The sequence below is a fragment of the Varanus komodoensis genome, unplaced genomic scaffold (genome assembly GCF_004798865.1).
Source record: "Varanus komodoensis strain SLA01 unplaced genomic scaffold, ASM479886v1 scaffold34_1, whole genome shotgun sequence".
NCBI lineage: Eukaryota > Metazoa > Chordata > Lepidosauria > Squamata > Varanidae > Varanus > Varanus komodoensis.
In genome coordinates this window covers 6,151,994-6,164,042 of record NW_025335854.1, presented here as the reverse complement: position 1 = coordinate 6,164,042, position 12,049 = coordinate 6,151,994, and the positions used below count along the sequence as shown (strand labels likewise).

The 12,049-nt window shown below is 51.8% G+C and overlaps 1 protein-coding gene across 9 annotated transcripts; it reads left to right on the top strand.

Annotated features, from left to right (window-relative positions):
- Positions 1 to 258: 258 nt before the first annotated feature.
- On the top strand, positions 259 to 3,840 carry LOC123027887 (zinc finger protein 227-like). 9 transcript variants are annotated; one of them, XM_044439197.1, is made up of 3 exons: positions 292 to 375; positions 1,717 to 1,727; positions 2,219 to 3,840. In XM_044439197.1, the coding sequence occupies exon 3, from the start codon at positions 2,371 to 2,373 to the stop codon at positions 3,430 to 3,432; it is 1,062 nt and encodes a 353-aa protein (XP_044295132.1). In that variant the 5' UTR covers positions 292 to 375; positions 1,717 to 1,727; positions 2,219 to 2,370; the 3' UTR covers positions 3,433 to 3,840. The 9 variants fall into 9 exon arrangements, with proteins under 9 accessions (XP_044295130.1, XP_044295132.1, XP_044295129.1 ...); XM_044439194.1 differs by having other exon boundaries at positions 1,717 to 1,881; XM_044439196.1 differs by having other exon boundaries at positions 1,714 to 1,727.
- The last annotated feature ends 8,209 nt before the right edge of the window (positions 3,841 to 12,049 follow it).

Sequence of the window (12,049 nt, the reverse complement as noted above, 5' to 3'; positions counted from 1 at the left end):
TTCGGTGGTGAGGTGCAATGCTCCGGAACAAGCACATCTGCCTTCCGTGGCGCTGCAGCCCCGTCCCGGGGGGTCGGCGCGCGAGGACGCGCAGCTCCGCAGCCAGGACGGGGGGGGCGGGGCAAGCCGTCCATCTTGGAGGGCGGGCGCAGGGCGCGGCGGGAGGGGCGGGCCGCGGGCGGGCCGCGGGATTGGCGCTCGCCGCGTCCATCACCCCGGGAGGGCGGGGCGTGAGCGTGGGCGGGCGCGGCTTTCGTGGGCCCGGGCGGGCAGGCGGCCCCAGCGCTGCTGTCCGCGGCGACCGGGGGAAAGAAGCGCTGCGCCGCGGGGCCCCTTCCCGGGCACAGCTGGCGCTGCGAGGACGAGGAGGAGCGGGTAACGCATCCCCGGGCCGGCCGGCCCGCCCGCCCGCCCCCTCGGGCGCGGTGCGCCTGCCCATGCGCAGAGCCCAAGCGGGGCGCGGGGAGGGGGCGGCCCCGACTCCCCCGCAGAGCCAGCGGCGCGGCCGGAGGGCCCCGAAGCCCCCGGGGCGCCCTGTGTGCCGCCCGCCTCCTTCCAGCCGGGCGGTGTAGGGCCCAGCTGCGAGTAGCCAAGGCGAGGACGGGGCCCGAGATGCTGCTCTTCCGTCGCCCCGTGCCTTAGTCCTTCCCTCGCCGGACCCAATCAGACAGGGCTTTAAATGAGTAGCTAGCAGCTCTCCCTCCCCCCTCCCTCTCCCCCCTTAGTTAAATTTACTCTAGAGTATCCACAGGAGCCCCGAAAGAGAGAGTAAGATCCCAGCCCGAATTGGGGCCCTGTACCCCTTCAGAGCCAATGGAGGAGGGAATGCCCAGCTGCGAGTCACACCTTTCACGTTTGGCTCTCAGAATGGAAGGTGAGAAATGGGTTCGGACTTGTGAGCCAAGGGGCTTCTTCAGCCCCTCCTCTGGCTGCCCCTTCCCTTCTCCCCACGCAAGTGGTTAGTTTTTGCAAATGTATCCAGATAGCATCAAGGATGACAAAGGGTCTGGGGTCTGCAGCCTCTCTGTGTTGCAGGCCTCCGATGCCCCCTGCCCTTTTCAAGCAAGGAGCGTGGAGCAGGAACCGTTGCCGCCCGCTGCCCGACCCTTCCAGGAGAGCTGGTGGCAACAGCTGGGTCGGACAAATGGGTAGCGGCAACAGGACAGGGTGGACCTGGAGAACACCTTACCCCAAAATCCTGGACCTGGCACTGTGGCCTGGACAGCTCCCCCTCTGCCCCTGTCCACCTGTTTAGCTCTGATAAAGCAAGGACTGGCCCAGGCGGGAAGACAAATTGCAAACATTTTGCAGAAGATAAATTATGATGAATGCATCATGCAGGAAGTCGTTCATAATTTTAACAGCAGCGATGCATGTTTGCCTTGTTTCCATATGAACTAACAGAGAGGTGCTTCATAAAACTGTTGGGGCAAATCGACCAGAAGCTCTGCCAGTATATGGCTGCTGAGCGAATTTCAGCCTTAGGTTGGAATCCCGCCCTGAGCAGCAAACCTTGTTGCAAGTCTTGTCCCTCAGATACACCTGGGGCAGGCTAGTGTTCGCCTATCCTGAAAGTTATCCATCCAGCCCTTTTGTTTTACTCTCATGTGCCTCCGGCAAACTGCCTCCATCCCCACCTCTTCCAAGCAAAGCACTTAACGAGACCTCCTGCCCGCTGCTCCCGTGACTCTTAGTTCTCTCTTCTTCTCTCAGCAGACCAAATTCAGGTTGTGAAACCATCCTGGACCAGCTCCATCTTGCTACTCCGTTTGGGGACTACCTACATGCTGCGTGCATTTCCTGCATGTCTGAATAAACAGTACATGTTCTCCTGATTGTTCCCTCGCCCTCCAGCAAACCTTCATTCACCATTTCTTGACAGTACTTATAAACTGATGGCTTATATGAATTTTCTGTAAATGGTCAGACCATTTATTGATGCTGCCCTGGACTCTGGATGGGCAGCCTTTCTCCTGGGTCTCCGGCAGGGGTCTTTCAGATCACCCGCTGGCTGGTCTTTTCTTACCTGGAGTTGTCAGGAGCGGAAGCTTGGACCTTCTGTGAGCAAAGTCCAGGGGCTGCCACTCAGCTGCCTTGGAGAAACATGCTCCATAGTCTGAGCAGAAGGCATTTTCTGATAGTCCTAGTACCAAGAATGAGCTCTGAGAAAGGGAGGCTTCCTTGGCCTGTTTAAACAAAGCATATCTTTTCTTTCTAGGAGCAAGCATGATTAGAACGCGAGATACAGAAAGGACCTTCACGAAGATGCAGCTGTAGACACATGCACTAAAATATGAGCCCAAGGTACAGTGGTAGAAACATGAATTGATGGCCAACCTGGAGGTTTAGCGTATGTCGGCATTCTGAAGGATGGATGTGGAAGTGAACTGGGAGTCTGACGATGACACTTGCAGCTCCAGAGAAGATGCCGACTCCCACTGTATTTCTGAATGGGGTGTTGGGAAAGCCAGCATCCAGCGAGAAGTGGAGGAAGGCCTCTCTCTGCCTCCCAGCTCTGACGACAGCCCTGATAGACCTCCAGGAGAGCAGGAGCTCCCTGCGAAACTGCACTGGGAAGACAAGGCGAGTCATGGCCTCTGCCATCAATGGAGTGACTCGGCCACTGGTGACATCTTCATCACTCCCAGCACTAACTTCGGCCCACAGTGTGAGGATGAAGACTCAGCGCTCCATTCAGCTGAGCACGCGAAAGGATCTTGGGGAAAGATAAGCGAGAGTTGTGATGACTTCACCATTGCTGGCTCTCTAGACGAGGAGGACCTGGTGCCCACCCCTGGGGTTGTCCCGTCTCACCATTGCAAGGAATGTGGAGAAATGCCCCACAGTTACGGTAGGACGCTAGGACAGCAGAAGGACCACGTGGCCGAGCGCTCTTACAGGTGTCCTCTCTGCAGCAAAGAGTTCTTCCATACAGCTAACTTCAGGGTGCACCAACTCATCCACGTGAGTGACAGGCCCTACAGGTGTCCAGAGTGTGACAAGGGCTTCGTTCATAAAGTTGACCTCTGGAGGCATCTTCGGAACGTGCACAGAATAGAACATTCGAAGCGTCTCGAGGCTCTGCCTGCAGCGTCGTTTGTGCATCAGAACCAAAGCAGTGGGGGTGTCGCCCCCCCGATTTGCCTGCAAGAGCCAGAAACGGAGCAACCGAAGCCTTATTTATGCCCCATCTGTGATAAGGCTTTCCGCACAGCTTACTTGCTGTTAAAACACAAGGTGATTCATCAGGAAGACAAGCCCTACAAGTGCCCAGAGTGTGGGAAAGCCTTTATTGAGCTGATGAGGCTGAAAAGGCACCAGAAAATCCATGCTAGGGAGCGTCCCTTCTATTGTGAAGAATGTGGTGGGACGGTCACGCGCCTGACTGCGCCGCATCGGCACCAGCGGATCCACACCGGAGAGAAACCCTAATCTTGTGCATATTGCGCTCAGGACTTCTCTGAATCCGGCTCCTTGAGAAGACATGAGTGCATTCACCAAGGGAAAAGGTCCTGGGGACACTGTGTGCATTGCTTTCGTGGGTTGGGGGGGCACGTCCGAGATGTTCCATGTGTGCCCCCTACATGCAGCGTGTCACTCCAGCCCACACGTGTCGGAGAGGCACGATTGGCTACTGCTCACCTTGGAGTGTACCTGTTTGAGTTTTCCTCTGTGTGAAATGGCCCATCATCTCCATAGATTGTAATCTTTGAGCCTCTTCATTTCTTTCTCTCACCCACATAAAATAGTTTGGCAAACTGAAGAAGCTGTTTCCCCTGCTGTTGTTTGTTTGACACAAATAGATGCATTGTCCGTTTTCATTACATTCGTTCTTGCAAACCCCCAGGAGCTCTGTTGTTCGTCATTTTCACTTAAGTGAAAATTTAAGGGCAAAACTTAAGTCTGGAACATGACGTTTGAGCCACCTCCTGTCCAAGATGCCTGACTTGGGCAAGCGGCCTCCTTGACAACGCAGGAGACGTTCCCCAGCGTTCTCCGCCATATTCCAAGGGATTCTGAGGCGCATCCTTTGGAATGCCAGATGGCTCATTGGCACCTGTAAAAATACAGTTCCAGGCAGCTGGAGGGCTGCATCAGTCAATGCAAAAATGAAATGGCAAAGCCCAAAGGGACAAAAACCTTTAATATAACATACGGCACAGTTTCTCTGGGTGCCACGAAATGTACTTCCAGGGCTCTGATTTAATATTCTCTCCTGCTGAGTTATAGAGCTCATCAGATCTTCAAGGCCACAATCCTATGGCCTCTCAGTACGGTCAGGAGGGGCATAGGATCCTTCAGCACCCAGCCCCAAGGTCCTCTGACCAGGGTGTATAGCCTGCACTGGCCAAGCAGCCACCGTGGAAAGACCCATGTCCCTTGGGAAGGGGCAGAAGGGGGCCCAGGGGCACGGAGCGAAGAGGCGGGGACAACTTCCTATGCCAGACTCCTTTCCCCCACTTCCCTTTCCCCCGCTTTATCTAGATGGCCAAGTTCACTCTTGTGCTATTTTCAGTGTGTCTTTCTTTGCTGGAATCCCCATGATTCTCCAATGGGGCTGACATTTACCAAGCAGGTCAGCATATCCCGAATCTCTAACATCTGTCTGACATGCTTACTCTGTGTCTCTCCATGCACCTTCTTGCTTGAGAACGCAGGAGGGGCCTTCCTGGATTGAAGCGGCGTCAGCCTAGTCTACGATTCTCTAAGGATCGCCCTGTTGGATCAGTCTGATGAGCCGTCCAGTGGCAATCTAGGCCCCTGCTTTGAAGTCCATCCTAGGGTTGCCTGCCTCACCCTTTTAGCAAAGCTGCAGCCTCTGGTGTGTTTGGCGCTGCAATCTGCCACCTGCCTGTGGGTGGAGTTTTAGTACTTGCACAGGAGACGGAGTTTTGGCAGGGGTGGGTTTCGCAACCCCTAAATGATGAACAATCGTTTTAGCTTCTGTATGATGCTTTTAGGTATTGTCAGGAAATCTGGGAATCCCAAAACCAGGAGGACACGTGTTCAGAGTCACATGAAAGACTCTACATTCGTTAGGCTGCAGCAATGAGAGCCCGAAGTGCTTTGACAGAAGATACTGTGCTTTCTCTCTCCAAAAGGTCCTACGCAGGGACTCTAGAGGGCCTGCTTTAAGAACAGAAGAAATGCCATGCAGGATCATTTCATCCATTTCTAACATTTGAATACTGGCTTATTTGTCAAAAAGACATCAAGAAAAAAAATCCTGCAATAGGGGCATTTTAATGCACATTGTAAAAGACTGAATTGAAAAGATAGATCTTTATACTGTCTCTAAAAGCTGGGGGCGGGGGATCCTAAATCCTGAGGGAGCACATCTCATAGTAAGGAGCAGTGCAGGAGAATGCCCCTTCCCGTGCACCCAACAAACGCATGGGTTCCTCCCGCAGTTTGGCACTTGGGCAAGTCCATCGTGTGCCGTGCCGGGAGGGCACTGGGGACTTCACAGGCTAAAGCCCACAGCTAGAGCTGAGCTTCGAAAGTCATCGGCAAGCCATGCGAGCCATTCAGGGTGGGAGCCAAATGATGCCAACCCCATGCACAGGTAAGCCGTGTGGCAGCCGCCTCCGACACTTTTTATAGCTTTTAGTCACTCGGCAGTGCCACAGTGAAAATCCCCCCCCCCCGGGGGGGGGGGGGTGGGCAAAAAAAAAAGGGGGGGGGGGGGGGGGGGGGGTGGCAGCTGGCAAGCCAACAGTCTCTGTGCAAGCACAGTCTTTGCCACCCAGGAAAACTGAGGATGGGCACACTGCAACAAGAGGCATTCCCAAGCTATGATTCTGATCGTTGCAGAAGAGGTTGAAGTCCAAGATCGCTTCCCACCAGATGCTTTCCCTCCTGCAGACCACATTTATTTATTTATTATTATTGAAAGCTTTTATATGCAGTCCTTTGTATAAATATCTTATATGCTTGAGGTATGAGCTGTGCAGACAACTTCCCCCCTTAATTTTCCTGATTGCTGCAAGCTGTCCTTGGTATAGAGAGCTGAAGTCTTGCTAAAAGGATTTTTTACAGTGCCCAGGCTCCTCCCCCTCCCCCATCCAGGATCTGTGAGAAAACAGGTTTTGCAGGTTTATGAAAGTCCTACGGAACCTATTTGCCTAGCGATCATAAATAAAGCACCGAGGATATATTTTGAGGGCAGTGACAATATATACTAAATTCAAGCTGCTGGGGTAACAAAGTATTGTCCGTACCACAGCATGAGAAATTGGCCAAATTTACTACCCTCTGAAAGATAATTGCTTTCAACTGCACCGTCTTCTCTTCCGGATCATAGCTACCGCTTTTAAAATAAGCAATGTGGAGACGGGAATATTGGGTGAATAGCACTGCTGTGACCCTTTACCAACATCTGTGAGAGTGAACTTTTTAGTTTAACACACACGCGCATATGTATGTATGTATGTATGTATAACTTTACTAGTAGCACCCATCAAACGGCTCAACACATGGAAAGGAGAGCTGGGAAATGCTGCAAACTTGCTGTTCCTTTGGGCAAATGCAGGCTCCCCTCCCAGCGCAAAGGTGGCGAGGGGAACTCCAGGAGGGGCCCCGCTTCCCCAGGGCTTTGGCAGAGTCATTCGCAAGGGCCTGCTTAAGCATCGCGAGACCCCGGCAGCCTTGGGCTCGGGGAAGGCGCCTGGCTGCTCCGGATTCGCTCGCGGGCCGAGGGGAGGCGCCCCGGCGTCGAAGCGGGAGCACGAGGCGCGGCGCAGCAGGAGCGCACGGCCCGCGGCGGCGCGCGCGGTGCAGGTGAGCCGGTCGGCGAGGCCCCGCGGCGTGAGCTCGCCCTGCGCTTCGCTTCCCCTCCGCCGAGGCGGGCGCGGCAGCGCAAGCCTCGCCTAAGCGCAGCGCTCTGCCCGCGCGCGATCCGCGCAGCTGCTTCATGAGAAACGAGCGGGACGCGCAGGGAGGGACGCGCAGGGCGCCCGGGCGGAGACGGGCTCCGCTTGGCGGAGAGGGCCGGGCCGCGCAAAGGCTGCGCGGCTGCGGGCAAGCGGGGGCTCCGCGCTCCGCCGCTTCTTCCAGGCGGAACGCCGCCCGCCGGCGGCGCCGGGACAGGCGCGTAATCCTGGGGAGGGGAATGGGAAGGGGCCGAAATACGGTGGTTCCTGGACTTCGGAAGAGGCGCTTGCGCAGAGGTAACTTTAATCCTGCGAGGGCGCGTGTTTGGAAAGCTCTACAACCTGCAGGTGAGAGTCGTAGGACTCTGCCCCGCAGCCCCGACTCAGCGTGCGAGGTATTGCGCCCCGGGTCCCGCTTCGCCCTGTGCTTGTATCGAGCTAGTTTGTTTGGGGGGACTTCTCGTCCGCGTCTCCCCACTGCCCGTCCTTCGAAAGGGAGGCCCTGCGCGAGAGCCATTCCTTCGACTCGGGCTCCCCAGTGGAGGGAGGATGGGCAGGTGGGCGGAAGATGGACTGGATTCTCTGTGCGTCGCCTTTTCCCCCTGAATTGCGCCTGTACTTCGCAGAGGAGACCCGCTCTCTGGGTCTGTAGTAGCTGAGCGCTTTCCCTGGCCTGGATGCGCGGGACCTCGAAGAAACTTCCAAGTTTAATTTCGATGTAGTGAGCTTAAAGCAAGGGCTGGCCGGTTTACAACCAGCCAGCACTCTTCGCCCCAGTCTCACTGAGAAATGCACCGAGGGGAGGGGGGAGACTTGTCATTACCATGTCGATTGTTCTTAAGGTATTTATTCTATTGGCATCCCACCTTTTTGCCCCCATTGCCGGAGGGAATGTGGCTCCATGTGGATCAACATGGTGGATCGTTTCCGTGCCTTCAGGCCATGCTCTGGACAACATATTTAAATGCGTCGGTATTGATAGGAGCAAGGAAGGCAACTCAGTGTATTTATTTATTATTATTTATTTATTTAAAACTTCGATGCCGTCACCGCATGCCTCAGTATCTCGGGAGTAGTGATGGATAGTTGAGGAGGAGGATGAGAAGAAGAAGGCTTGTGCTTTGTGGGAGAAACAGACCCGTATCTGCTTGGTATTGTCAAGTCTTGAGTGACAACCGTTCTTTGATGCCCCAGACAGACCCCCTTTCCAGCCCGGTTATTCTGCCTGATGGCCAAAGGAAATGGGAATGAACGAATTTCCTTTTCAGTGAGGAGGAGCCATGGCCTCCCATCCCGGGATAGGGGCATCCTTGTTCAGTCCAGGGGACTTGTGGAGCAGCGTTCAGGTTTCTGGGCAGCCAGATCTGCCTTTCAAGCAAAGGGAAAGGGCACCTGAGAGGTGGAGGTGTCCCAGGCTGAGAGTCAGTGTGGCGTAGTGGGTTAAGAGTGCGGGACTGGGGCTTGGAAGAGCCGGGCTCTAGTCCCCGCTCAGAATGGGAGCTCACAGGCCTCAGCCTAAACTACCTCACAGGGTTGTTATGAGGATAAAATGGAGAGACTTTTGTAAGCCCCTTGGGTTCTTTACAAGAGGAAGAAAGCCAGGGTATAAATGTAGACGATGATGTTGATATACAAGTGTTAAATATTTTGCTGAGTCAAAACAGATGGCCTCACAATAGGATGACTCATTATTATGTGCGTAAGGGAATGCTACTGAGTTTAGTGAGTCTAACCTGCACTGACCAAAGCAACCTTTGCTGGGTTGTACCATTTCAGACAGCAAGCATGGGGGCAGCTGATAATCTGCGGTTTGTGCTGTCGATTTATGCAACAACTTCTGTGAAAGTAGCCTCTACCTGCACCCTGTAACAGAGGACTGGAGGCTGCCATTTGCAAAAAATAAAAATAAAAGAGCCATCTATAATTGCAACTTCTAGACAGCATCTAGAGAGCCAGTTTTCTCTGCTGCTGAAATGCTGAGACATCCCAGTTGCCAGAGCTGAGTGCTGATCAGCCTGCTGGTTTTAGCAATTACATGACAACTCTGAAAGAAGACCTCTCGCTATTATACCTCATTGGGCTGGGGACCCGCTTCAGTTTGCTAGCATTCTGTCTGGGAACTGACTTGGGAGGAAAGGTGGGTGCAGAAAAGCCTGTCCTGACCTCAACAGGGCCAGCATAAAATCCAGACTCTTCAGCCAGTCAGCCTACTTTGCACTACAATGCAGGGAGTTAAGGTGAGGATGGTAAAAAGAGCAGCAGTAAACAAGAAAAAGGATTTCTTTCCTCACCCCCAGTGCAGAAAAAGGGCTTTGGCCATTCTCTGCATTTGCTTCCATTGTCCTAAATTGATGTGATAATGGCAGTGCTTAAAGATTGGACAATGGATCCCTATATTTTAAAGCTAATCAGGAAAAGGTAAAGGATTGCAAATAGACCGGTAAGGGGCACTGCAAAATGAGACTGTCTCTCAATCAGAGACAAAGCTGGAGTTACCTGGAATATTTTCTCTCTGGCCTTAAAAGCATAAAAGCTTTTCTGTCTTTTCCTTGATTCTGTCACGTTCTTTCCAAATAGCTTCTGAACTCAAATTTTCTCTCAATTTTTGGTCAGAAGTTAATCTAAAGTTGCCTACCACAATCTGGTACCCTTCAAAGGTGCTGGGCTACAACTCCCATCATCCCATGTTAAAAAGCATGATCTAAAGTAACAGACTCTGCCACTTTTATGAGATTTGCATCATAATCCTATGTTAATATAGAAGTAATTCCATGGAATTTAATGAATCTGACTCACAAGTAGGAACTTCAAGGGCAGGGGGACACCCTCATTGTTGAAGTATTGTAAACACAAATATAGTTTTGTAGTACGGATCAAGATTCAAATCCAGGCGAGGCTACTTAGAAAGCACTGCAAGCTCCATTCGTACTAGCCAGATTTCATGCTAGGAACTGAGGTGGTCCAGCTGCACCCGAGTAGCTGCATCCATGTGTTAGGGACAAGGTTTGTTCGTGAAAACAGTGCAGTGCGAGCAGCTGGGGAAATTCCTGTGGGCTCAGTTTTGCTTTGTCGCAGGCATGAATGAGTGTCTGGCAGGTTGTCAAAGACCTGCTTGGGTGCATGGTGTCAAACACGTGCGTTTTGGTAGTGCCATGCCGATAAAACCACTGCTTTTCCCTAATACTCAGCCACCTGTTTGCTTTCCTAGGCTCTGTTGATCGGCATCACCAGCAGGATCAGGACCTTTGTCCCTACGGAGATCCCCATTTCTTCTGGACCTGGCTGTACTGTCAACCACAAAGTCCCGCTGGCGGAAATCCGGTAAGAGGACACGATCTTGTAGAAAGTTTGTCATTTGGCTTGGCTTGCCCAGTCTTGATCAGCTGGGGTGGGGGGGGATTGGTAAATTGCCTATGCGCACACATGTGCAGGTGGCAGGTAAAGGACCACACACAGAGTGCAGGGAGGGATAGCACCTGGCCAGCCCAAGCGCCTGTCCAGCATTTCCAAAATTATAGAATGACTGCAGGGCTAGCCATCTGCGCAGAAATGTAAAACCAAGATGTAAAGAGCAGCAGTTTGCTTCTGTTGATTCCCAAGTCAGTTCTCAGGTTTCCTTCATTACCTTCTCCTACCTGTAAACTTGTTACATGGATCTGCTTTATAGTAAAATCTGAATTCTTTCAAAATCAAATTAGAATTCAAGAAATCCAATATCATTGGCAGGTTAGCTTGGTGTTCAGACTTTCCTGGTTCCAGATGCTGCAGTCTTTGTTTAGCAGAGGCTAAATCTTGAAACAGATTTTAAAAAATAATGTCTTAATAGATACTCAAAGCCTACTTGATAACCTCTTGGTATATGGGATCAGTGAACATCTTGTTTTTATTTATTTATTTGTGGGTGCTTACAGCACGTCACATGCAATTTCAGTAATCCTTATAAAAACCCTGTAAGATAATTCAATATTATGCCCATATTGCAGATGGAGACCTTGCCCATCCTCTCTGGGGATTGGTTCATGCCTCAGATTACATTTGAATGATGGCCTTCCTGGCTTTTCTTAGCATTTGTACTACACCTTTTCTAATTTGTACTGCACTAGTTATTGGCAATAGGAATACTCCATGTATTCTATTATTATTATTATTATTACATTGCATTTATAGCCCACCTTTCCTTCTCAGTAAGGAACTGAAAGTGGCTTAAAAGGTTCACCTCCATTTTATGCTCACAACAACCCTGTGAGGTAGGTTAGGCTGAGAGTTTGTAACTGGCCCAAAGTCACCCAGTGAGTTCATGGCTAAGTCAAGAGTAGAGCCCAGATCACTCAAGGCCCAATCCAGTGCTCATCCACTATGCCACAGTGGCTCCTCAGAGCAGTTTTATAGTTGATCTCTGTAACGATTATATGAAACAAGAATACTTATTTACTTACTTGATTTCTTTTTACACTTACATCCCAGCTTCTTTCCATCATGGAACTCAAGTTGGTCTCCCCTCCAAGGGCTAGCCAGATTCATCCCTGCTTAACTTCAGTGTGGCAGTTACTTCATGTATGAGGGACGGGCAACCTCAGGTACCCCAGGCCCCCTGTGCCTACCACTCCCATGATGCGATTAGTAGCTATGTTTTGGCCAGGGCAGATGGGAGTTGAAGGCCAACACACTGAGAAGGGTACAAATAGTCCACCCCTCTTCTCAACACATTCATCTACGCCATGAAAACAAGTTGCTTCAGCTGTTCATTGACCCAGCCTGACACACCTGGTCCTCTCCTGCTTCATGCTTTGGGGAACAAATTAGGAGGAAACGGGTGTGTAAGCACACTTCCATTTGATCCCAGCAGTGCCTTTTGCACATTGCAGGATACATCCCAGGTTGAATCAAATACTAAAAATGTGTTGCTTTTTCATGCCATCTCTTTTGGAAGCAGGTGTGTGTGTGTGTGTTGGCCTGGCTTTGGAGGACTCTGTCTCCTAAGGACATTGGGCGGGGTGGGCATTTGATTTTAGGGAAAAAAAAAAACCCAGGCAGAAAGATTCGAGGCTGCACGAGAGACACGCACATGGGCCAAGGGGATGGGGGAATGGAGGCTTGCAGCACCTGTATTTTGATTTCAACAAGCGCTGTTTTTCTCCAGTTACATGAAAGGTGACCTCTTGCAAAACAACTTTCTG